General features: G+C 46.3%; 1 protein-coding gene across 1 annotated transcript; it reads right to left on the reverse strand.

Annotated features, from left to right (window-relative positions):
* Positions 1-21,991: 21,991 nt before the first annotated feature.
* LOC144093849 (uncharacterized) lies at positions 21,992-23,818 on the reverse strand. The gene is made up of 3 exons (XM_077627574.1): positions 23,280-23,818; positions 22,798-23,000; positions 21,992-22,416 (listed from the first exon to the last, which is right to left on the reverse strand). Exons 1-3 carry the CDS (start codon positions 23,452-23,454, stop codon positions 22,036-22,038), a joined length of 759 nt encoding a protein of 252 aa, XP_077483700.1. The 5' UTR covers positions 23,455-23,818; the 3' UTR covers positions 21,992-22,035.
* Between the last annotated feature and the right edge of the window lie 303 nt (positions 23,819-24,121).

The following is a 24,121-nucleotide window of genomic DNA, read 5'->3' on the forward strand; positions in this document are numbered from 1 at the left end:
GTTGACCGCTGGAGGCACTTCCATTACTTGTAGGTTTGACCGTGAGCACGGTGGCACTTAATGGACCGACAACGGCTGCCCCAAAATGGCCCTTTTGACGCCTGTAGAGAGTTGTGCTCAGCACGTCAAAGTAAGCGCCGAGCTCCAGATACTGCTTACGCCGTTTCTTCAGAGCAGATCCCGACATCGTCAACGTCAGTAAACCTCAGGTACGTATGACCAGCAGAGTACGATCTCGGTGGATTTCGCAATCGCGGATGTTGAGAGTTCGCACCGGCGGAAGGCTACTGGCAACCTAGCAGACGCTTTTATACACACAGCTTCGGCCACGAAATAGTAGCTGCCAGCACGTTTCGTACACGACCGGCTTTTCCAGCTTGCCTGCCCTCAATACTCAATCGCGATGCCGTAATGGGCGCTTTCTAATCTGAGCAGTACACCATTGAACGCGTTTTTTCAATTGTTTCAAAGGATTAATTTCATCAGTTATACGCACTAAATTTTTAATTAGCATCATCATGCTTTTCAACCTCCCTTTTCATAATACTTATTTTATTTTTAATTAATCAAATAAAAACAATGACTTGATTAACTTGTCATTGCCCATCACATGGCAATCAATTATCAAATACTAGAGCCGCCAGTTACCATGATAAGTTTTTTTTACGCAGTCCCTGAATATAGGTCGCTAGTTCGAATCCCTGACGCATGCTATAGGCTTTAACTTGACTAGTAACTTTATGCTGCACGAAACGCTGAATCGTATGACGCCATCCGGAACAGCAGACTGTTAGCATGATTCGAGTTTTTTTTAAGCAGCACCCGATTATTTGCGACACGCACTCGCGCCGACAGCTTTTCGACGAAACGATCGTTCCTGTCGCGTAATATGAAAATTTGTCTGCGTGTATTTAAAGCACCCTTGTTGTCAAAAATGCCAAGAATGGTTGAATAACTACAGTTCACGCTTCACGCACAGCGCCTTCTTCCACGCTCAAGGAAGGAACTGCAGCACATTTATGCGAAATTAATTTCAGTATCATTCCAAGCTGTTTTCGCAAAAAAAAATCAGCTGCAGTGTCCTTTACTAAATCATTCCGTCACGTTAGAGAGGAAAGAAGTTACTCCGCCAGACAGCACTCATTTTTATTACCTGAGTACAGGTGAATAGCCACCCGATTCTTGGCCGATCCCCCAGTGTGGGTATGTGCCATCTTTTGATAGCCTAACAACAACAACACTTCCAACAACAGCAGCACTTCCCAGGCCTGCTGCAGGAATTTGTGGTGTCCGTCTAATTTGCTTTGGAAAGGCATTTCTATAGTGCTCTAGAATACTTTGTGTCCAGCAGACATTTTAAACACAGGCGGCACCACCGACTTCGTGAAAACGACGCTAGGCGCTTCGAGAAAACATGTGAAAAGTTGCTTGCACTAACGCAGACACCGTGCCACAAAGGGCTACAGAGTTGCGGCGCGAGCACTGCGTTATTTAATATGATCACCGCGGTAAAGTCCTCGTACTGCACTGCATTTGAAACCGGGAGAATGGCCATACAGTCACTCCAGCAAATAAATTAATTGCCGCACCACGCTGCTATGCTCACGGATACCGACACACGTACAGCCCCTATTTGCTACATACATGGCAGCCAGAGTGGCCTGATCAGGGCGGTATAAAGGTGCCGACTAAACTACACTGTCTCGGACCTCGAGTGTGATTAACGTATATTTCCCCATTTCCCCCCACAGGCTTTGTGCCTTCCTCTCAAAATAAAGGACGTTTACTCAGTTATTATTAACGAATTATTAAAGTATAGCATGCCTCCTCTCTTTGCCCTAGCTCTGCAGTTCAACGTACCCCAAAGTTCTTTGAAGGCTCAGCCTCTGTGGGGTTATTTAGAGCACACTGACATATGTACCCCTGTCCAAGGCAAGAATCAAGTTCAGGAAATGAGTCATTAATTGTACCAGCGCACGAGTAAAATCCTCTCTTTACCTAGAATCGGTATGCATGTTGTCGTGGACATACTGGACTCGTTTTCATGTCATGCAATGTATACATGGGACGCTCCCTTGTACTTATGGCGAATTCCACTGGTGGATCTGAAGCGAGGCGCTCGAATCGCAAAAGAGCGCCCCAAACCGCCTCGGAGCACAGCGACCGTTGTCGACCAGCGCTCCGTATTGAACGGAGTTGCTCCAAACAACCAGCGGAATTCGCGCGGTCGATCCAGGTCAACCAGTGGAACTCGAATTTGTCGTCGCGGAGCTAGAAAAGCTGCTCCAGCACGACCAGTGGAAATCGCATTAGATGATTTGATATCTACAAGGAGTAGAATTTTCTGTGTGTCAACCTGACTATGTACTGCACTGATATTCGTGACGAATGTACCGGAGCTTTATTGATAATGTTCAGTCCGCGTATCAATACTAGCAAAGCAGAACCGAATTGAGGTATGGGTACAGTAGCCACTGCAGTATGGTTCCAAATACCGAACGCAGCCATTCAGGGATGTAGCCGTAGCCATGCCGTAGCCGAAACGCATTGTCACCGTCGTTCAGAGGCAACGACACTCGTGCTTTTTCTTTCATAATGCTTGCATTTGTGAGATACGAGGACAGAGTGAAAGCAATAGTGCCGGTGGCACTAATTAAGCGATTTTCGCCTACGAATGAAGGCGACTTCAACAGTGAGAAAAAACATGAAATATATTGATGTAGTGAAGACGGAGCGGTACTAGGGTACTACCCAGCGTACGTTCTCGCGCTTGCAGGTAAGCCTGCCTTTGTATGATTTGCTTAACCGTATCTGGAGAGAGCTTAGCCTGTGCCAGCACTTGTTTAGAGCGCGCGAGCTGTTTGCTCCAATCCTGAGTAGCAATTGCCGTTGGCCGCAAATGTGCCTTGAACATGCCTGTCACCTGCCGGCCTGTGGTTGGCTGTGTGCGCTTTGCTTCTGTTGGCTGTGCAGACTCAATCAGAGGTACTGAAATTCACTAGTAACATTTGCGTTCGAGCGCAGTCGAGTGGACAATTTATAAATTTTAATTTGTGGGGGTAAACGTACCGAAGCGACACATGGACGATGAGGGATAAAGGAGGGCTCCGGATTAATTCAGACCTTCCGGGGTTCTTTAACATGCGCGTACATCGCAAAACTCTAGGCCGATTTGTACTTAGCCTCCATCGCAATACGGCCACCACGACCGAACGCCAAAGCCACCAAGCCACGAAGGGGGGGGGGGGGGGGGGGGTCCGAATAGACATGCAAACCGTACAGGTACAGTTTGGCCCTAGCAGATCAGCTACACTAATGCATCGCTTCATTTGCTTCTAAGCACACCACTCGAGCACTCTTCACAAGTGTAGTGCGGTCCTGTTCTGTACTTGTTTGCGGTCCCAGGCGCCAGGCCGCAAGGCATTGAATACGGCTGTAGCGATGCAGCACCACTACAGCCGTGTTCGCCTTGCAGTCGTGGTCAAATGGCTGCCATCGAATGTGTTTAGCTATTTGTCCACTGCTGAGAGCACGATGACCAGGCGAAGTGCAAGCAGTAATGTTCCGCTCTTGCGTTCCCAACACGTGGCTGTACCTACAATAAACGATACCTACAGTGTACAGAATGTGTTCTCTACCTCAAAAATTGATACCACCATACTGATGGTCAATGTACAGCTGCACAGATGGTGTAATATTGTGACGTTTTGAGTAAGGCACATTTGGTGTTGCCAAGTTGTGAAGCTTTGCGTCTGTGCCGAGTTCTGTTGATGGCAGCTTGATCAGGAGCACAAAAGCAACAAAGTTTCTCATCTCATAGCTGTATTAAAGCTAGAAAGTTACCCCATTTTAACCCATGAATGCAACAAATTCAAATCTGGACAACATTCTCTTTTCAGATACATTCGATTCATTAAGGAAAAAAATAAAACTGATGCGGGAACCGCTGCCGCGTTTCACTGAAAAAGCGGAAGAAAGGGTGCCAGGCGATGAAACGGTGCCAGGTGAAAAGAGGGTGAGTATGCAGTCACTCATGTGTATTCTTTGTATTCTGTAGGCTTGCACCAAGCGCCTTTGGCATACATAACCACCTATCTTGTAGGTCTATCTCAACACTATTGCTTATTCAAAAAAGGCAAAAACCATGCAGAATTGAGACTTATAGTACAACAAATAAAGTCACCGTATTTTCTATACCAGAGCTTGCCACAAAGAAAGGAAGCTGTCAAGAAGCAGAAAGCTGCGAGCAGCAGCCTTCATTCTGAAATTATTGAGGAGCACGAGCAAAAGGTAAATTTATTGGAGGATTTTTTTATTTTACGAGTAGCATCACTGGCGGCAATATATTGGTGCACATTATTTCTGTTGTCTACGTTATTGTTCTTGTGCATTCTAAATTTTAGACTGCAGAGTTCGGCAGCATAAAGGATGCCCTGGCCCGAAAAGATAAAGAAAACAGGTGCCTGCGTAGGGAATTGCAGGCTGCCAATGAATTAAATAGGCAGCTTACGAGTACCCTGCTGGCAAAAATTGGTAAGCACCTTTGGTTTTATTTTTGTGAGTCGGTTGGCATAATACTTTAAACTTCAGTGAATTACACAATTCATGCTGTACTCAGATGCGTCTCTTAGCACATATTGACCCTTTGGTCTCACCGAGCATCAGGTATGGTTTCACTGATGGAGCACAGGTTGAAGGAACGCAGGCAGGGCACAGGCAGCAGGAGTAGAAAGAGGCAAACTATTCACTTATTTATAGCATGGCTCAAGATGGAGACACGTCACGTTTTCTCTCCTTGAGGTTTTTCGTCCACTCTTGCAGACTGCATTTTTGGCCGGTGGTCACGATATCCCCCATCCAGCTGAGTTGTGACCCTTGAAGCCATTAGCAGCAGGTTGCAGTAGGCGATCATGTAGAAGCGCAAAAAACAGGGACAAAGAAGGACTGGACAACATGAGCGCTTCGTGTTGTCCAGTCCTTCTTTGTCCATGTTTTTTGCGCTTCTACATGATTGCAATGCAACAACTCGCCCAAAGGTCTGTGCTCCTGTGCAGTAGGCCTCCCAGTTCCACATCATACGAGTCCTAGGCCCATGTACTGTGCGATGTCGGTGCACGTTAAAGAACCCTAGGTGGTCAAAATTTCCGTAGCCCTTCCCTACGGCGTCCTTCATAGCCCTTGTTCCTTTGGGACGTAAACAGCCATAAACCAAACCAAACCAGTTCGACATCATCCGAGGGAACAATTCCCGGGAGGTTCTCCTTCAAACTGGCCACCCTCTGGGCCCACAGGTCACCCAGAATATGGCCCAGAATGTTCACTGAGCAGCACATAAGGTTCTTCTCTCCCACATGCCGAGGCCGCCCAATTTTCCCATCGTCGCACTGTCACGGTATCTGTGTGACTTCTGAAAGAATCTTACCAATAGCCATTTCTTAGCAGATATACGCAGATGCATGAAATAGAGGAGGGCGTGAGTTTGAAAAAAATGGTGGATGATGTAGCGTGGTTAGGCCAAATTCAAATTAGCTGCACTAGCACTCCTGTTTTTAGTTTCGGTTTTCAAGGTCAAGGTGGCATAAGTGAAAGATTGGCGAAATTGTTGAGTGAGGGCCTATTGCTAGCGTACTAAAACTGGTTGAGACACTTAAGCTCTGCCTTAAGGGTATGACACGACAGTGCTAATGAATTATTGCCCAAATATGCGAATTGTTTGTACTATATTTTACATTCATAGATCACTAGGAATCTTGATACCATTCCTGGCACAGTGGTTAAGCAATGCGCCACTGCCTTGTGATAGCACATGCTGACACTGGTGGGGCTTGAGAGCCCCAGAGCAACTTCTCGTGACAAATCATTAATGAAATTGCTACGGTAGGCATGATGGGATTGGGACTGACAGTGGCCAAACCAGCGAGTAGATTCTGTAGTGGTAGCACACTACAAGTTACCAGAATTCGCTTGCAAACTTTGGCAGTCCCAAGAAGTTTTAGGGGGAAAAGCCTCCGAAACAACAACCCAAACACTGGGGCCTCGCCGAGGGCTTCTCAGCTGGCGATTTATGATGACGGCTTTCGTCAATTTAGTTCCTTCGTTAGCACTTGGACATCTGCTGTGCGATGGGCGCGGAAGGCTCAAGGTACAGCCACAAAGCCTCTGCTTATGGAAAAATGGGCCGTTTCCTCTAAGATGAGCACAATAACACATGCCTTGGAAGAACAGGAAATAGAAGCTGTTTGTTTCTCAGCTTGCTTGGACAGATGCAGTAGTTGCTTCCAGCCAGAGTACTCGCTTTGTCATAAACATTTCAGTATTCACGAGGCCCTGCAAGTGTAAATATAAAGTGCAGCAAATTTTTGGCATTTTTTGGCCTAATGATTGCTTTAATATTACTGGGAATGCTCAAACTATGCTCCCTTCTTTATCTCAATCTTGCTTCATGCAAATAAACAGGCACGAGGCACTAACTTTCTTCTGGAACTTTGCACTGCGGTTGGGATGTGCTCAGGAAACGCTCTGTATTGGTGAAGGCAATGCATAGATCGCTCGGACATTTGCATTTCAGATTTTAATTGCCAAAGTGCTTGCCTGTGTTTAATTTGCTATATTTTCATTAGCCAGAAATGCAGTGAAGTGGTGTACAGTATTTTTTTTTTGACAATGGTTTTGTTTGTTTAGATGTTGACTCGGTCCTGGCTTGCGTGTCTCCAACTGAAGCTGATGTACATTGTGGTGAGTGTTGGATTTCTCTCGATCCATTAGTGACCAGTTCTGAGATTGGTTTTGTTTCATGGTGATTCAGCCCCGCCTTCTACATCTCCAGAGGTGCTGTACCTTGTGGTGAGTCTAGTATTTTGCTCATTCATTAGACCCATTTATCCAGCAAATTTCGGAAGAAAAAACAATTGTGCAATTGTTCACCATAAAATGAATTTCCAACTATTCTGAAAAAAAGCTCTGTGAACCATTAAAATCAAGCACACATGCTTGTTTTGATTTATTTGCATCATTTTCTTTTACAATGAAAGCTCGTTAAATCTAACCCGAAGGGGACTGGAAAATTGTTTGAATTAAGCGAAGTTCGAATTATCGAATGGCAGCAGGAATGAGCCGTCATTGCGTCCTATCACACGGGTTGAATTCTAAGCAGTCGCACCTGTACTCATTATCACGATCTAGGCGCTACTATAAGTTTGTGGCGGGCAATTCTGAGAATCAAATTCATGCGGTCCTGATGGCAAATAAAATTGATTGGCCAGTTATGCACCAGAAACAAGTACTAAAATGCATACGCATAAGCAGCAAGCTTTAGTGCTACAATATAGGACACTATTTATGCTCCAAAGCATGCTTATTGATGGGGAAGGGTTTTCAAAATTAAAAGTAATCGGTGATGTGCATTTGCTTGTGTTCCTTCTGCTGAGGCTCCATCAGCATCATTTGGAGCTTGCCCAAGAGCTCCAGTGCAACGTCAGAGTTCTCATTGGCAGAGAAGTAGCGTGCTGCAACATCGAGTGCCGACACTATTGCACATGCGAGTGGAACCTAGAAAGCTTTGTTTCCTCTTCTCTTTTTTTACTGAAAGAGCACTGCCCGCATCCTGCACAATGGGCGAGTTGCAGAAATCCTGAAGTCTGCTACCGTGCACAGTGAATACTCCTTAACCATGGTGACTAGACCTGTTTTGGCTGAAGAAATTGGGTGCAGCACTGGAGACTTAGGGAGGCACAGAAATGTTGCACATCTTTTCTGCACGCTCCTGCTGTATGTTGTGATAAAAGGATTAAGCACACCCGTGCTAAGCCATTACTTGCGATGGGAGATGAAGCAGAGCTGTTCCTACCTGCTGCTTGTCACATGCATGTGGGGCATAAGGCGATCATCTCCAGCACTGCACCCAACTTCTGCGTGCAGGGCAACACGTGCCATGACGGAGTTCTTGCTTTGCTGGGTAGCTGACTTCCAGATTTCTGCAGCCCATCATCGAGTTATGATCATGGTTTCTGAGTTGGCCAAACTGCATTTCATGTCAAAAGTGCGATGTCTTCTGACCTCAATATGTGCAGAGGACACTACTCAAGCAAAGGCTCCTGCGACCCTGCCACTAAACACACTTGATGCCGTGAATGGACAGGTGAGCATGTACATGTTTATTTCAGTAGCAAGAGATTGCAAGTTGCATATCATACTAAACCCATTTCACAATAAGTCGTTAAGACTGCTTTGTTTTGTTGCATAGGGGTGCATAAAAAAATGCTTTCTTTCCTGGAAGCACAGCTGACTATTCTGTTGGTTCTGGCAGCTTTTGCACAAAGGCACACTAGGCTGGCTACTGTCACTTGCCACTGTCATTCCTTGATGAGAAAGAAGACGCACAACATTGTTCTGGCATGTTTGTTGCTGCAGCCACAGGATGGCTTGCCTTGGGGTAAACACCGTGACTGCTGCCTAAGCGGCCAATCGGTGGTATTTTGGCTACCAACTTCTTTCTGGGCAAGTTGGTGCATTCTGAGCCTAAGAAATGTAACAGCCCTAACTCATGCATCCACAGAACGAGAGGAGAAATACGAGGCACAAACGCCGACTGTCAACTTAAATTTTATTGATGGAAGGCAGGCACCTTATAAAGGCGAGGAACAGGTAAGAAAAGGATGGCAGCGATACAGCTGGGGATAACTACAGCATCGAAGAATGCACACGCTAGCAAGCAGTATAAGAAAATCAATCCATACCAAAACACGCACAAAAAAGAAAATTGTTGGCCACTTGTCAAAAGTTGACCTCTGGAGCAAAGAACAATAAAGAGTGGTGCTAATGCACCTACTGCCATATTTCTTATATGGTATGCTTCCAGGCTGACATGCGCTGTCTTGTCGGCACTCTTAACGAGAATCTTGGTCTCTGAGCGAAGCCACGCACCCTTTGCACTTCCTAGCCTGCATGCATAACCAAATGAATGTACTTGTCCTTTAAATCACTTAAATTTTGGGCATGCTCCCCCAGACGTTCCCGATGCACCGGCCAGTTTGGCTGACAAAGCTTTCCACATGTCAAGGCAATGGCGTAGACCACTCATGTGGAACACTTGAACTGAGTTTCATGTTTTACCTAGCATCCACATTTTTTGGAACTGAAGCGATTTAAAGAGGCGAGTACATAGGTTTGGCTGTGCACGTTGGTTAGTGCAAAGGATGCATGGCTTGGTTGGGAGAGATCTGGATTCTCTGTAATAGTGCAGACAAAATGGCGTGTCAGCTTTGAAGTACACCATGTAAGGCAGTAGGCGCATTAGCAGCCTGTCTTTATAACTCTGCAGCAGATGTCGGCTTTTAGAAGTGGCCAACAAAATGAGTTTTTTCCTTTGTTTTGCTTTTTCTTATGTTGCTTGCTTGTGCTTACATTTTTTGTTGCTGTTATCCCCGACTGCATCGCTCCCATTTTTTTCCCATCTGTTCCTCACTGCTATACGGCATCTGCCATCCATCAATAAAATTTCAGTTGACAGCCAGAGCTTCTGTCTCGTATTTCTCCTCTCATTCTGTGAATGCATGTGTTAGCACTGTTATATTTCTTAGACAGTTGCTGTTGCTGGTGCAGCAGAATGTCAAAATGGCATGTTGCAGGCACGTAACCAAGATTGTCAACACTTTTACATGCAACTCAAGTCTTTAATGCAGTTTTTGCCATCTCCAACCAAGTGTTAACATGCGCTGTGGAGAAAAATTTCCATGAGGACTGACAGACAGAAAAACTTTATTTCTGCAAGTGAGTTTTAGAACCTGCTGGGTCCCTGGGCCACTGCGCGGTCCTGCACTGCATCATGTAGATCATGTCGGGACACGACGTTGGCAGCCCGAGTCACCGCAGCAAGCTGCGATGTCAAGTCTGCAGATGTGAGCAGGACCTCCCAGTCCTCTCAGCTCGAGATGCCGTGCTGTCCTTGCGGGGGAGGGTCAGTAGGGCAGCCGAAAAGGATGTGGGGGAGTGTGGCCTGAGGGTCACCGCATAGGGAGCATGCAGGGGACGTGCCACAATAGTGGGATAACAGCTGAGGGGATGACAGAGAGCGGGTCTGGAGGCGTCTGAAGACGATCTGTTGGAAGCACGGTGCAAGAATACTGAGGTGTTGACACTGCGCCCGCTGGAGCGTCTCGATTATGTTCGGCCATGGCGGAGTGCGCCATGCAGTTTGGCTGCAAGCCGACAGATGGCGCCGATGTCAGCGGGCCCAGTTGAGCGGTTCTGGCGCCTTGAGATTCCGCTGCCCAAGCTCGATTTTCGCTTTGGTGGCGTGAATTGAATTCAAAACACAAAAGAAATTCGTTGCTTAAAATTAAAATCAGTAGTGTAGCAGTCATAAAATTTTGTTTGCATGAAATTATCTTGTCCAAAGCAGTTAATGATATGGGCTCAGTCGAGCAGCACTCGAAGCTCATTCACGTTTCGCTTCCTCGCTCAATTCATGTTTCATTCGATCTAATCATAATAAAGATAAGTGGGGGTCCTCGTGCCCTTTTACGCTCACAAGGGCAGAAAATTATTGCACCAGAAAGTTTTTGCTTGACGCTTATCGTTGCTTCTTCGCTCTGTATGAAGACCGTTCAAACATTGTTTCGTTGAGTGGGCTAATTTTCAAAATGCAGAGCACTAGTATAGCGCGAAGCTATTTACAACTCGTTTTAGGTAAAAACTTTCTCACGCTGGAAATGTATCAGACGGGATGAAAGGGTGCGTCGTATTGTGTACAATAACCCAACGCGAAAGCTTGAGAAAAAAGCATTTTTATTCCGATGCAAATTATCATAGAACGGGCACATTTTTCAATAAGCTCCTTTCCACTGGACGCTAAATGGCGATGCGGTGTATTTGTTGAAGCACCATCAAGTGCAGGCATCAGAGTGGAAGAGTCAGAGTCAAATTGCTGTCGCTTAACCGATGGCTACAAGGCTGTTCCCTTATTTGCAGGCATCACAGCATGCAAGGAAGCTTGGAGAGGCTGCATCGCCTTGTTGTTGCCGACCTTCGGCTCACGTAGCTTGGATGCTTGCGCAGGAGGTCTCTTCCGGGGTCGTTTTCTATGTCTCTGTGGCCGTGTAAGATGTCCTGTGGCCGTGTGAGATACTTAAGACAGTTCGGAAACACAGTCACCGACCAATTTTTTGTAATCGAAGGGACCCGGAAAATGGTCCGAATAATCGAACAGACCGAAAAATCCGTGAAGTACAAAAAAACCACTTTATTGAGATGAAATCGGCTTAAAAACTTCACTGATTTTACCTCGCGACAAGTTTCTCTTGCTGGCGACGATTTGCGCCTGTATTTGCTCCAAACTTGTGCTTTCACTGTATACGCTAGACAGCAAGGTCACTACATTTAGTTGGAATACTTCCCACACTTCTTTGATGGACCCGGCAGTGCCATGTTGTCCACAACCCGAGTGTGCACCACATTGCTCGTCAAACACACGCAAAGATAAGGCACTTTTCATTCAAAGAGGCGGAACCGCCGGACGCAATCACAAAACGGCGAACGGATGTAACTTCGTGAAGACAGAGCGCCACTCGGTCGACGCGGTCAGAGAAACCTAAGTGACAAAACGACGAATGGCAAACGTATGAGACCCGCCACGGTGGCTTAGTGGTTAGGGCGCTCGGCTACTGATCCGGAGTACCCGGGTTGGATCCTGACCACGGTGGCTGCGTTTCGATGGAGGTGAAACGCTAAGGCGCCCGTGTGCTGTGCGATGTTAAAGATCCCCAGGTAGTCTAAATTATTTCGGAGCCCTCCATTACGGCACCTCTTTCTTCCTTCTCTCAGTCCCTCCTTTATTCCTTCCGGCCGAGATGCGAGATAGCTCCTACACAATTTCCTTCCCCCAACAACCAATTTTCAACGTATGGGACAAGCAATAATTGCCCGCGACAACGTCGGCGACAGAAACAAGTTGACAGCGATGACAATCTGGCTGCAACCTCGAAGTGTCGGAGATCGCAGGGACCTCTACTGGCAACAATGAGGTACCGAAAGTATGTCAAGCCAATCCAACTGCACCGTAAATCCACCTCAATCCAAGATGGCACCTTTTGTACAGTGCTCTAGAATATGGGTAGTGGGTTCAGGAGCCGGCGCGCTCCATGCGATGCGGTGAGGCGGCGAGTGTCGACAGGTCCCGGATGTAAGCGGTGGCGCTGTTGTAGCGTGGGCTGTAGGCTCGGCGCGCCCGCGTGCGCGGCTAGCAGTCCCTCCAAGCTGCCTGCAGCTGTTTGTTGCTTTTTGTGCGGTGCATTTTTCCTCTTGGTGAGTTCGCGGCGTTAAGACTACGGTCATGCCGAATCGTCGGCGTCAACGGTATTGTTTTGCTCCCGGGTGCAAAACGGGATACCAGTGGACGAAAGGCGATCAGCCGTCGCTCTTCGCTGTGCCAAAGGATGAGAACCGACGGAAGCAGTGGGAACGCAACCTTCATCGAAAAGATAAGGTTTTGGACAAAACCTGCTGTGTGTGTGAGCTACATTTCGAGCCATCATGCATTGTGAGGGACTTTATACATGTCATTGACGGCAAAGAAGTCCCCATCCGACGTGGAAAGCCGGAACTTTTACCCGATGCGGTGCCAACTTTGCTGCCGAACGCGCCGAGCTATCTGTCAAAGAAAACACCGCTACAGAGACCACCTAGAAAGAGGAAAAGCACAAGTACATATCCTAATGAAGTGAAAAGACCACAAAGTAATGCTTCCGACGTTAACAAGGAATCGAGGTGTCCGGGCATTGACACTGAGAGTAGCGTGTTGGCGAACGACCAAGACCCTTGTGAAGTTGACGAAGCATCTGTGCCGGACGATTTTTCTAAGCTGGATGTTCCTTCAGAATACTGGAGCTGCCATCGCATACCTGATTACAGTGGTACTGTGTACTGCAAGCTAAGAATGGGCGAAAATCAATGCGTGGAGTCAGAGAGGGTGGTGATGCTTTCACGCGATGATGGGCCCGGCGCCACATATAGTGCGCTCCTTTGCGGCCACTTAGTAGAAACGGGGCGCAGTGTCGACCTATACCGCCTATGTAAAGGAGCACTCTCCGTTAGCAGCATGCCGAAAAACAGCCTTACCAAAGGACTTCAAGCGCAGTTTACAGTACACGACGGCACATACTTCAGTAAACGATGCGCCGGAAAGGAGCCATCTGAAGGTGTGCAAATTTCTTTCAAATTAATTATTTCAATTTTGCTTCGAACTTCACAAATGTAATGCATGTACGATTAGAGCCGACGTTGTGGTCAGTTATTTTTCCTCTGTTTTGTTCTACTTCGCAGGACAGGCATGCGTATCCTGCCGCTACCTCAGAAAGGCCTTACTGACGCGGTGTTCAAGGGTAAAGCGGTCAGTTAGAAAGACTGTGCAAAGTACAACGCAGAAGCTGCGTTCAGTGCGACAAAAGAACCGGAGGCTATCATCACGAATGAGTGACCTGAAAGATGAGCTCTGCAAGATGCAAGAGAAAAATGCTTCTAAGCCTATGGAAGTGATCGAGGCAGAGATCTCAGCCCTGGATCCTAAACAGCAAGAATGCGTGAGACAATGTTTCTCAGCAGCGAAAAAAAAAGCAGCAAGGGAAATGTGTACAGTAAAGCTTGGATTCTAGAATGCATATTAATGAAGATGAAAAGTGCCAAGTTGTATGAACATCTCCGAAATCACAACATTATTTGCCTGCCAAGCAAGAGTACACTAAAGCGCTATTTACGGGCTTACAAAACCACTTTTGGGTTCAGCCACTGAGTACTTTTCCAACTGAAGAAAAAAACTCGACGCATGGTTAGCTTCAAACTTCGTGGCGGCCTTTTGGTTGATGAAATCAAATTGTCTGAACACCTAAATGTGACATCATCTGGTCGTATTGAAGGATTTGTTGACTTGGGCCCGTTTACAACTGACGGACAGAATGTTCCATCTGACCATGGGATGGTCGTAATGTTTGTGCCCTTTACTGGACGATGGTCGGAAGTTATTGGCACTTTTGCTACTAGCGGCAATGTCAAGGCTGAAATGCTGGCAAAAATTCTAATAGAAGCCACAATTGTCGCCGAGGCCAGTGGACTTCTGGTTGATTTCATTACATGTGATGGTGCGCCATGGAATCGTATGTGAAACCTATTGGGAATTGGCGTAAAAAATGGAAATATTACGTGCAGCCGAGAACACCCTGTGGACCCTTCTCGACAGCTGTTTTTCCTATCGGATTTTCCACATCTCCTAAAATGCCTGAGGAACTCTCTACTCAAAGGTCCCCTGAACACTCCAACTGGTATGGTAAGTGCCCATCCTTGTATAATAGCAGTTGTCCTAGCAAGTCTTATGAAAGCTGCGTTCTAGCTACTACATTTTTTGACAGCTCAACATGTGGTATGTTAACTGTTCCAGGTTTCCATCCAGCCTGTAAAACAGGCCTTCAAGCTCGACTCGAGCCAGCTCACTCTAAAGGCAATGCCTGGCTTGACATCTGCACACTTGGAACCTAATGGGTTTGAAAAGATGAGGGTGACACTTGCATTCCAGCTATTTGGAAATCGTGTTATCAATGGCCTACACTTCTACAAGGTTAGTTAGTTATATTGATTTTAATGGCGCAAAAGCAACTGAGGCTATGATGCGCCAAACACACGGTTAAAGCTTTTGTTAAAGGTTACACTTTTTATGTCTAAAGTTTGTATAAAACATTGGCTTCTCTGAGAAATTTAAAAATGCTGGAAAAATCAACCAGTGCTTGATCTCCTAAAAGTAACATGGGGTGTAGTGGGATGTATTCATTGTACAATGTTGTGAAATATTTTTTCCTCGGTTGTTCGTTTTTTGCATACAATTAAAATGTGGTTTACCGTGAGTTCATCGCCACACATTTCGCAGAGAGGTTTGTCTTTTTTTGTCAGTAAGAAGTTGTGAGTAAGGTGTGTGTGTGTGTCCAATGCGTAGTCGACACAAAATAACTTCTATGAAACGCTCCTGATGTGTACATGATCTCCATTCTCCCAAAACAGGTTTTATAGAATGTAGTTTGTTGTTTGTTTGTTCGTCCCATGTAATCTGCCACTTATTCCTGAGTTTACTGTGCAGTAATTTAGAAAAATCCCTCTGTGGTAGGCTAACTTGTTTTATATGGCCAATTCTAGCTTGTGCTGCGCAAGCATCTGCTCTCACATTACCTAAAATTCCAACATGGCTAGGGACCCAGCAGAATATAATGTTATGTTTTTGCTTTGTAATTCTAACTATGTTATGTATGATTTTTCCTATTATGGGTTCAGCAGCGTTTGTAGAATACAGCGCTTTTAGCATACTCAGTGAATCGGTGTAACTGATGCTATTTTTTATGTTTTGTTTTACTATTTGTTCTGCAGCTACAAAGATGGCATAACACTCCGCAGTAAATACCGATGCATACTGTGGCAATCGTATCATTTTTTCATTTGTTCCTTGAATTACTGCACTTCCGACATGACTTTCTGTTTTTGAGCCATCAGTGTAAAATTCAGTGTAAGTGTCATATTTTTCTTGTAGTGCAAAGAACTCTTGCAGTATGTGCTCATGTGGTATTTTCTCTTTGTTTACATGTGTCAATGTGAAGTCACACACCGAAGGAAGGCTGTACCATGGTGGTAGATATTCATGTCTTTATGCAATATTAGGTAGGGCGTCCAGCACTGCTAAGTCTTCACATTTATCTTCAAAGCGCATTATTAGTGGCCTGATAAAATGTGGTTTATTATTGAATAATCTTCTAGATGGGCACTTGGCAACAATGGGATAGCAGAGATGTTTAGGGAGAGAACGGGCTTTTAGGATGTACGTGCATGTTAGTGTGACTCTTCTATCCTCTAGTGTGGGCTCATTAGCTTCAACGTAAAGACTATTTACCGGGGATGTTCTATATGCTCGAGTTGATAGGCGCAAACCAAGATTATGAACAGGGTCCAGTCGTTTCAAGTAGGATGCTCTTGCCGAACCATATACAACACACCCGTAGTCCAGCTTGGAGCGTACCAAAGAGAGATATATTTGCAATAGGCATGCTCTATCGGACCCCCACCGTTTTCGCGAGAGTACCTTTAATACATTGAGGGCTTGGGATGCTTTCTTTTCCAGGTTGTTAATGTGTGACAGAAATGTAAGTTTCTTGTCAAAAGTGACGCCTAAAAATTTATGTTCCTGTTTGACTGGCAGTGTGGTTTGATTCAAGCACAGATTGGGATCGACCTGTAGGCCTCATCGTAATGAGAATAAAGCAGCTACCGTTTTTTGAGGGGAGAACTTGAATCCATTTTTCTCTGCCCAAGCAGCCAGTTTATTTAGTGTGATTTGTATTTGTCTCTCGCAGGACAGTATGTTGGAAGAAGTGTATGCTACCTGTATGTCATCTACATAAACTGAATACATTACGGACTTAGGTATCACTTTGGCCAAAGAATTCATTTTTACTATAAAGAGTGTCATACTTAAAATGCATCCCTGGGGTACGCCATTCTCTTGGGTGAATGTCGTTGATAGAGTTGCTCCCAGACGGACTCTGAATGTGCGGTTAGTCAGGAAGTCGTTCAAGCAGTTCAGCATCCTGCCGCATATCCCTAGCTCTGCTAGGTCATGGAGGATGCCGAACTTCCACGCGGTATCATATGCCTTCTCCAAATCGAAGAAGACCCCGATACAGTGCTGTTTGTGGATGAACGCCTCCCAGATGGTGTTTTCTAGGCGGACAAGGTGATCAGTGGTCGAGCATGCTTTCTTAAATCCACATTGATGTAAATCTAAGAGTCGACGAGATTCAAATGTGAAGGTCAGTCTAATGTTTATTATGCTTTCGAAAGATTTAGCGATGCAGCTGGTGAGGGCTATCGGTCTGTAATTGTTAGGACTTGTTGGTTGTTTTCCGGGTTTCAGAATAGGTACTATTATTGCTTTCTTCCACTCCTCAGGTATATTGCCAGTGTCCATATTTTGTTAAAGAAGTTCAACAATGCCTGCACGGCATCCTCAGAGAGACGGGCGAGCATAGCGTAATGCACATTATCTGGGCCTGTTGCTGTCTTTTTACCAGAAGATAATACCCAAATCAATTCCTGGAGTGTGATGGGTTGATTGTAGTCCTCGTGCATACCTGCTGCAAATGGAAGTTTTTGTTTTTCTGCTATTGCTTTGTGCTTCTGGAACGTGTTTGCGTAATTGGACGAACTGGAAACTTAGCAAAATGCTCACCTAGTATGTTGGCCTGTTCTTCTAATGATGTTTGTGTCCCGGGTGTAGTCAATAGAGGAAGTGTGAAAGGGGCATGGTCACTACTGAATCTTCGAACCTTTTCCCACATTTTTTTTTAGGTTATTGAGCTGTTTATTGAGGACACATATTTCTGCCATGAGGATTTCTCCGCATTTCTCCGAACGAATCGCGCTCTGGCCTTGGCCCTCTTAAAGGCAATCAAGTTCTCCGCTGTGGGATACCGACGCAGAGAGCCCCAAGCTTTATTTTGTTGTTTTTTTGCCAATGTGCATTCTTGCGTCCACCATACTTTGTTTTTTTGTGTACGAGTCCTGTTGTTTGTGGTATGGCTAGTGTAGCGGCCGATATTATGCATGTAGTAAACTTTCCATTAATTTCATCTATGCTGAGATCTTCACAAAATTTTTTTTCTAGTGTGGCACTTGCTGTAAAAAGTGACCAGTCGGCGAGGTGAAGTTTCCAGCGCCGTGGTCTTGTGGGGATGACTGCAGTAGACGATGAGAGGCTGATGATAATAGGTAGGTGATCACTTCCCAGAGGGTCATTTAAAACATCCCATTTAAAATCGTTAAAAAGCGATGGTGATGCGAAAGCTAAATCGAGAAAGCTCATTTTTGCCGAGCTTGGGCGACAATAAGTTGCTTTTCCTGTATTTAAAAGACAGATGTTATTTGAGAGGATAAAATCTTCGATTGTTTGCCCCCTAGAGTCGCATCGCTCGCTTCCCCAAAAAGGGGAGTGAGCGTTAAAATCCCCAACTACCAGATATGGCTCTGGAAGTTCATCTATCAATTCTTCTAGATCATGGACTGTTAATGTAAAATGTGGAGGAATGTATACGGAACAGATTTTTAGTGTTTTATAGCCGACGATGCTGACTGCAACCGTCTCAAGTTTTGTATTGAGCTTGATTTCTCGAGCAGGGACGCCGCTTTGGACGACAATTGCGACGCTTCCTGAGAGTCGATTTGCCTGCTCGCGATCGCGTCTAAAAGTTTGATAATGTTTCAGGATATGTACATGTTGTGGACCAAGATTGGTCTCCTGAAGACATAAAACTATGGGTAACATTGACCCTAAAATATGTGTTATGTCACTATAATTCTGCATAAGTCCTCTGCAATTCCATTGAATTAAAAAAGCCATGCTTGTGTTTTTGAGAGAAAATGAAAGGAGATTTACTTATGTGGTGGGCCCGTTATGAGGGGCCTGTCTTTTTTCCGCTCAAGAGAGCTGTTCCGCCTCTGTAGTGGAGGCGGAGTGGGTGCTGTATCCATCACCTCAACCGAGGTGCTGGAGGACCGCGGAGGGCCCGCGGTTGTGTTAGTTTCAGGCCTCTCCCGACGGGGGGAGGTCCTGCGGGATGCCGACCCATGGACCGGCGCTCCCTGCTTTGATGGTGGCAGAGCAGCCTTCGCTGTCCCTGCCTGGGGCGTGGATGGCCCTGCCACTGGCTCTGTGAAAGCAGCCTCGGCAGGTGCAGTAGTGCTGTGTGGTGCTACGCCCCCGCGCACCACATCAGCGAAGTTGGGTTTTGCAGTGAAAGAGAATGTGTTCGTAAGCGCAAAACGCCTCCTTGCTTCTTTGAATGAAATGTTTTCTTTTGTCTTTATGGTAATTATTTCCTTTTCTTTTTTCCAGGACGGACATGCCCTGGAGTACGCTGCATGGTCTCCTTCGCAGTTTGCGCAGCGCAGTGCTGCGTCACATTCCTCAGAATGCTGGTCTTTCGAAGCGCATTTCGCGCAGGTTTTGCGGCCGCGGCAACTTTGTGAGCCGTGGCCAAACTTTTGACAGTCGAAACATCGGCGGGGATTGGGTATATAATGTCTGACGTTGACTTTCAAGTATCCAACTTCGATCGTTTTGGGCAAGGTACTGGTATTAAATGTGGGGACCATGTGTTTGGTATCTATTTGTTTGTTATCCCTGCGGATCTTGATTCGGTGAACGTCGATTACATTCTGGTCGGTAAGCCATTCAAGCATTTCAGCTTCTGTGATATGGATAAAGTCTGATTTCGAGATTACACCTCGGACTGTGTTTAGAGATCGGTGGGGGGTTACAGAGACAGAGATGTCCCCTATAGACGCAATGTTGGAGAGTTTTGAACACTGGATGCTGTCGCGCAGCTCAAGAAGTAAGTCGCTGCTGGACATTTTTGAGACCTTGTAGCCAGGGCCCAAGGTATCGGTTAAGCATTTTGACACAAGGAATGGGGATATTATTCTTGCCTGTATTCCGTCACTTTCACTGTGGATTACGTGGAACTTTGAAAATGTTTGTCTCTTTTTTGAGAAAAAATCAGCTGCTTCGTTCCGCCCTCTTTTTAGAGAGCGATCAGGTTTGGATAAGGGTGGAGCCATGAAAAAATTTAGTTTTTCGGTCATGGTGCCAGCCACCCACCACGGAGTCCAACAAGGGGACGGGACAGGAACTTGAAAGCAAGTCCTGCCCACGCCAGCTGTACACCTTAACTATAACCAAATATGACTCAACTCAGGGTAGTTGGTCGCACACAAGGTTAACCCTCGCCGCCAGGAAAACAGGAAAACCCAAGAAGTGAGTAAGATATAGGAGAGTTGTGAGACAGAGATAGGAAAGTGAAAGATGAAGAGGAGGATAGGAAAAGGCGACTGCCGATTCCCCCCCGGTCGGGTCAGGTAGGAGGTGCCGTCTGCAGGAAGCTGGGGCCAAAGTGGTGTGTTGCCTCCGCCAAGGGGCCTTAAGCGGTATTCACACGGGGGACCTCGGCGTGGAGGGACGGGGAGACGAGGCGCGCTACGTCACCGGCCGGCCAAACCCCTCCCCCGCTCCAAAATTTAGTATTCACACGGGCAGCGGGGAGCCGCCGCGGGGGATCTAGATGCGCGAAGCGGCCGGGCGGCGTGGGAGGGGTTAAAGAAAGGGCCGGACGGCCAGTTTTGCTGTTCTTTGAAGACAGCGAAGGCTAAAAAAAAATAATAAAGATTGAAGGGAGATAAGAGGGAAAAGAAACCGAAAAAGGGAAACAAACAGACAGTTCCCAGCACCGGAGCTGAATACACGTCGAACTTTCTGGCGCTAGAGGATCCAGAGCAGGAAATGGACGTCGCAAAAAGGCGCAAGTACGTGTTGTTGGCGGCTCTGCTTGAAACCGAGGATGACGACGATCTTTTCAAGAAAAAGCGGCGGTGCTGGGTGAAGCCATGGATGCAAGAAAAGTCCCTTGGTGTGCAGCACAGTCTGTATAACACGCTCCGTGAAGATGACCCGGACGAATACCAGAAACTGCTTCGTGTGCCGCATGAAGTTTTCTTGTGGATGCTGGAACGCATCAGACACCGGATTGAAAAGCAGAGCACAAACATGCGGACCACCGTCAGCGCGAGAACACGTCTTGAAGTGACGCTACGTTTTTTAGCATCGGGTGAGTGTTTGGCTTCGTTTGTTGGGATAAGCGAGCTATTGACAGGGGTAGCAAGAAACTGTAAATGTGACATCGTTGCTTTGCTCTTTTTTTTTTGCAGGAGAAAGTCAGTTCTCGCTAAGCCGGCAGTTTCGGTTGGGCCACAGCACTGTTAACAGCGTAATATCAACAACATGCCAAGCAATCTGTGATGAATTCAAGGCAGAGACTTTGAGAGCACCCAAATCTGAGGCTGACTGGTCGCTTTTAGCTGAGGCTTTTAGAGATCGTTGGCAGTTCCCTAATTGTGTGGGTGCTATCGACGGTAAGCACGTCGCAATTGTGAAGCCAGCAAAATCGGGCTCATTGTATTTTAATTACAAGAAGACCTTCAGCATCATACTGTTCGCTCTTGTTGATGCCGACTGCAAGTTCTTGTATCTTGATGTTGGGGCACCAGGATCAAAAGGAGATGGGGCAATATGGCAGATAACACCACTGCAGAAAGCCATCGCATGCAAGAAGGCAAATATGCCCGATCTTGTATCTATGTGGAGTTCCACAAACCTGCAGCTTCCGCCTGTTCTGGTGGGCGACGACGCTTTTCCCCTGTCACAGAACCTGATGAAGCCTTTTAGTGGAACTCAGCTCTCTTCTGAACAAAAGGTCTTCAACTACCGGTAATGCACCTCTTTCTGCTACTCTTGTGTTAATAACATGAAAAATTAATATTAGATAACAATGATGATATATAATGATATACAATAACAGAAATAAACATAGGCAGTTGCGTGATTGATGTGGAATTTCAGCGCAATTGATTCTTAATTTCGCTTTTTATATTTTGTTTAGGTTGTCAAGGGCCCGACGAGTGTCTGAAAACGCTTTCGGCATTTTAGCTCACCGATTTCGATTCCTTCTGACTACAGTTCATGCCAAGCCGGAGAAGGTGACAATTATGGTCGAAGCAGCTTGTGTGATTCACAATATCCTTAAAGGACATCATCTTGAGCGGCCAGAAAGCATAAATACAGGGGAAAATCCTCAAGCATTTTTCGCCTTGCAACCGTGCCGGTCTCGCCCAAGTTCTCTCGCTGCAGCTGTGCGCGAACGGCTGTGCGACTACTTCAACGGAGACGGCGCTGTGAGTTGGCAAAACACCCGTGCGGGCGTTGACATCAGCAATTTAAGGAGGAGTGTTTAGGTTAACATGGTTGGCATTCTGCGTTGAAATGGCCAGCTTGAAATGACCAATTGATGTCACTCAATGAAGACACTCTTCTACAGCATGATGGAAATTGAAATGTTTGTTTATTCTGAATTAGCTTGTACTCTCAATGAAGTTGAATAAACTTACACCATTTATGCACTTGACTTACGACTCATCCTCTAAGTAAGTTTTCATTAAAGTCAGGACTGCTGCCTGGCACTTCGCCCTTTTAGCTAGCGGCAACTTCCTGAAATAATGAGCTAGTACAGAAGCGAATGCGCTGCAATCGTCCGGACTAGAATTGTCAAGGGTCTTGGCCATCTTGGACAGCGTGTCAGTCCGCTGCTGCAGAAGAGCAAGCTGGTGGTCTGCAATTCTTTTTCTTTTCGGAGCTGCCTGGTTTGCGTTAGCCAGAGCCACCGCTGATTGTGCCTCGGATGCTTGTGGCACAGGTGCTTCTGCCGCCGCTGTGTTGGACACTGACGCGTCGACCGCCGGGTCCTGAGATTCCACAACAAGGCTGTTCTCTGGAGATTGCCCATATTCCTGCAAAGAAATTACCGCAGTTAACACAAACAGTGATTTGAACAATGTAGCGTTTGCATGTAAAACAGATCAGTTCTTCTGTATCTGAACAATTTAAATGTCATGAATTCTTGCACGCTAGAGGAAGGTTGGGATGGGGTAGCGGCTGTGATCAACGAACAGAAGCGCAGTAAGAAAGAGGCTTTCAAAATATTCTACGGTTAAGCTCAGAAAAGGCGGGAACAAAAAGTACGAAGCAGCATGCAAAGACGCTCTCATTTTCGCGCGAGAAGTACGTGGAGAGAAAAGCAGGGCTAGCGACCGAACAAATTTCTCAGATTGCGGCTGGAAGAACAAGTGTAGCTTCCGATGAAGGAAGGAGTGCGTATACCGCTTTCTCACCTCTTCTGTGGCCATCCCGTACGTTTCTGTGTACGTTCGGCTCTCGGCTGGGGCTCCATTGTCTATGAACATCATTGCTTTAAAGAATTTCCACTTCCCTATGTACACATCATCTGCCCCTTGGCCACTCTTCGTATAGAGCATTTTCTTTTTCTCTTCTCTGTACGTCCTCCGTTTGTTCTTTAACAGTGTTTTTACGTAGTCTGTACACAAGGAGAGGGAAAAGGACATTCGTTAGAAGGGCAACACTCCACACACATACACACACGCCAAAAAATAGTACATTTTTGCTCTCGCCATGGCCTGTGAGGCACGAGGACAAGGAGAATGGACAGCAAGTGCAGTTGTCACAACAAATTCCCTTTGCCCCTAAAGAAAACCTGGTTGTCATGCTGCGGTAAGATATGTGGTCAACACGAAGACTTAGACACATCAAATACATGATGCGGCCGTATTTACTAAGACAAAGCAATTGTACTCACCAACAGTGTACGGCTCAAACTGGGGGAAACGAGTTGCCATCTCCCGACAGATATTCTCCCAGACGGAGGCTTTCAAGCGTGTCTTGTTGTAGTCGCTGTTGCTGACATCCCACAGTGAAGGATACTGCTCAACTAACGACAAGAAGAAAAGCATTGCTTCGTCGCTCCAATGCATCTTTCGCTTCTGGCGCACGCTGAAGAAAGGCACAAAAATCGACGCACGAAGCTCGACAGGAACGTTGACGTACACAAGACAGGCGCTTCTGAAAACGAACGAATACTGACTACACAGCGAAATATTGCAGGAAAGACCGGAGGTTCAGCACAGCTGGTCCAGTTCGTTCACAGAAAGGCCAACTGCGAAGCGTAGCTGGTCTGAGTCCCCACGAGAAGCTTGGAAACCATGCGCACTGCGAACGTCAAACTGATGGGAACTATTCCGTTCCCACGCTGGTGCCGACAGCAAGCAATTCGACAAGGGAGATTATAAGTCTGCGAAGACACAGCTCAAAGGGTTGAAAAGGAAAGAAGGGGCTGTCTGGTGTACCTTATCGTTCCTATCGTGTTTCATGCGTCTCGAATTTTGTGCATTCCTTCATTAGGGAGAGGGGGGGGGGGTTAAAATGCTAAGATGCTTTGCAGCGACGAGGCAGTTATTTTTTTTTTTTACAACAAAAGCCGCCATCTGGGTTTACCATGCTCAAGGAGCGGGGCTGTGCTGATCTGAGGAGGGAAAATGCCGACAGTCGAGGGGGGAAAAATTAGACGAAAAAAAAGAGATGCGTGAAAGATAGAAGAGAAGAAACTCTGAGAAGATGCAGACAAACACAAAGACGACGTAT

This window comes from Amblyomma americanum, chromosome 6 (genome assembly GCF_052857255.1).
Source record: "Amblyomma americanum isolate KBUSLIRL-KWMA chromosome 6, ASM5285725v1, whole genome shotgun sequence".
NCBI lineage: Eukaryota > Metazoa > Arthropoda > Arachnida > Ixodida > Ixodidae > Amblyomma > Amblyomma americanum.

Coding starts and splice junctions, on each gene's coding strand:
- LOC144093849 (XM_077627574.1), bottom strand. CDS start 23,454: ATGCATTGGAGCGACGAAGCAATGCTTTTCTTCTTGTCGTTAGTTGAG. Junction 23,001..23,279: donor GTTTGAGCCGTACACTGTTG/GTGAGTACAATT, acceptor CCTTGTGTACAG/ACTACGTAAAAACACTGTTA. Junction 22,417..22,797: donor ACGGGATGGCCACAGAAGAG/GTGAGAAAGCGG, acceptor ATTTCTTTGCAG/GAATATGGGCAATCTCCAGA.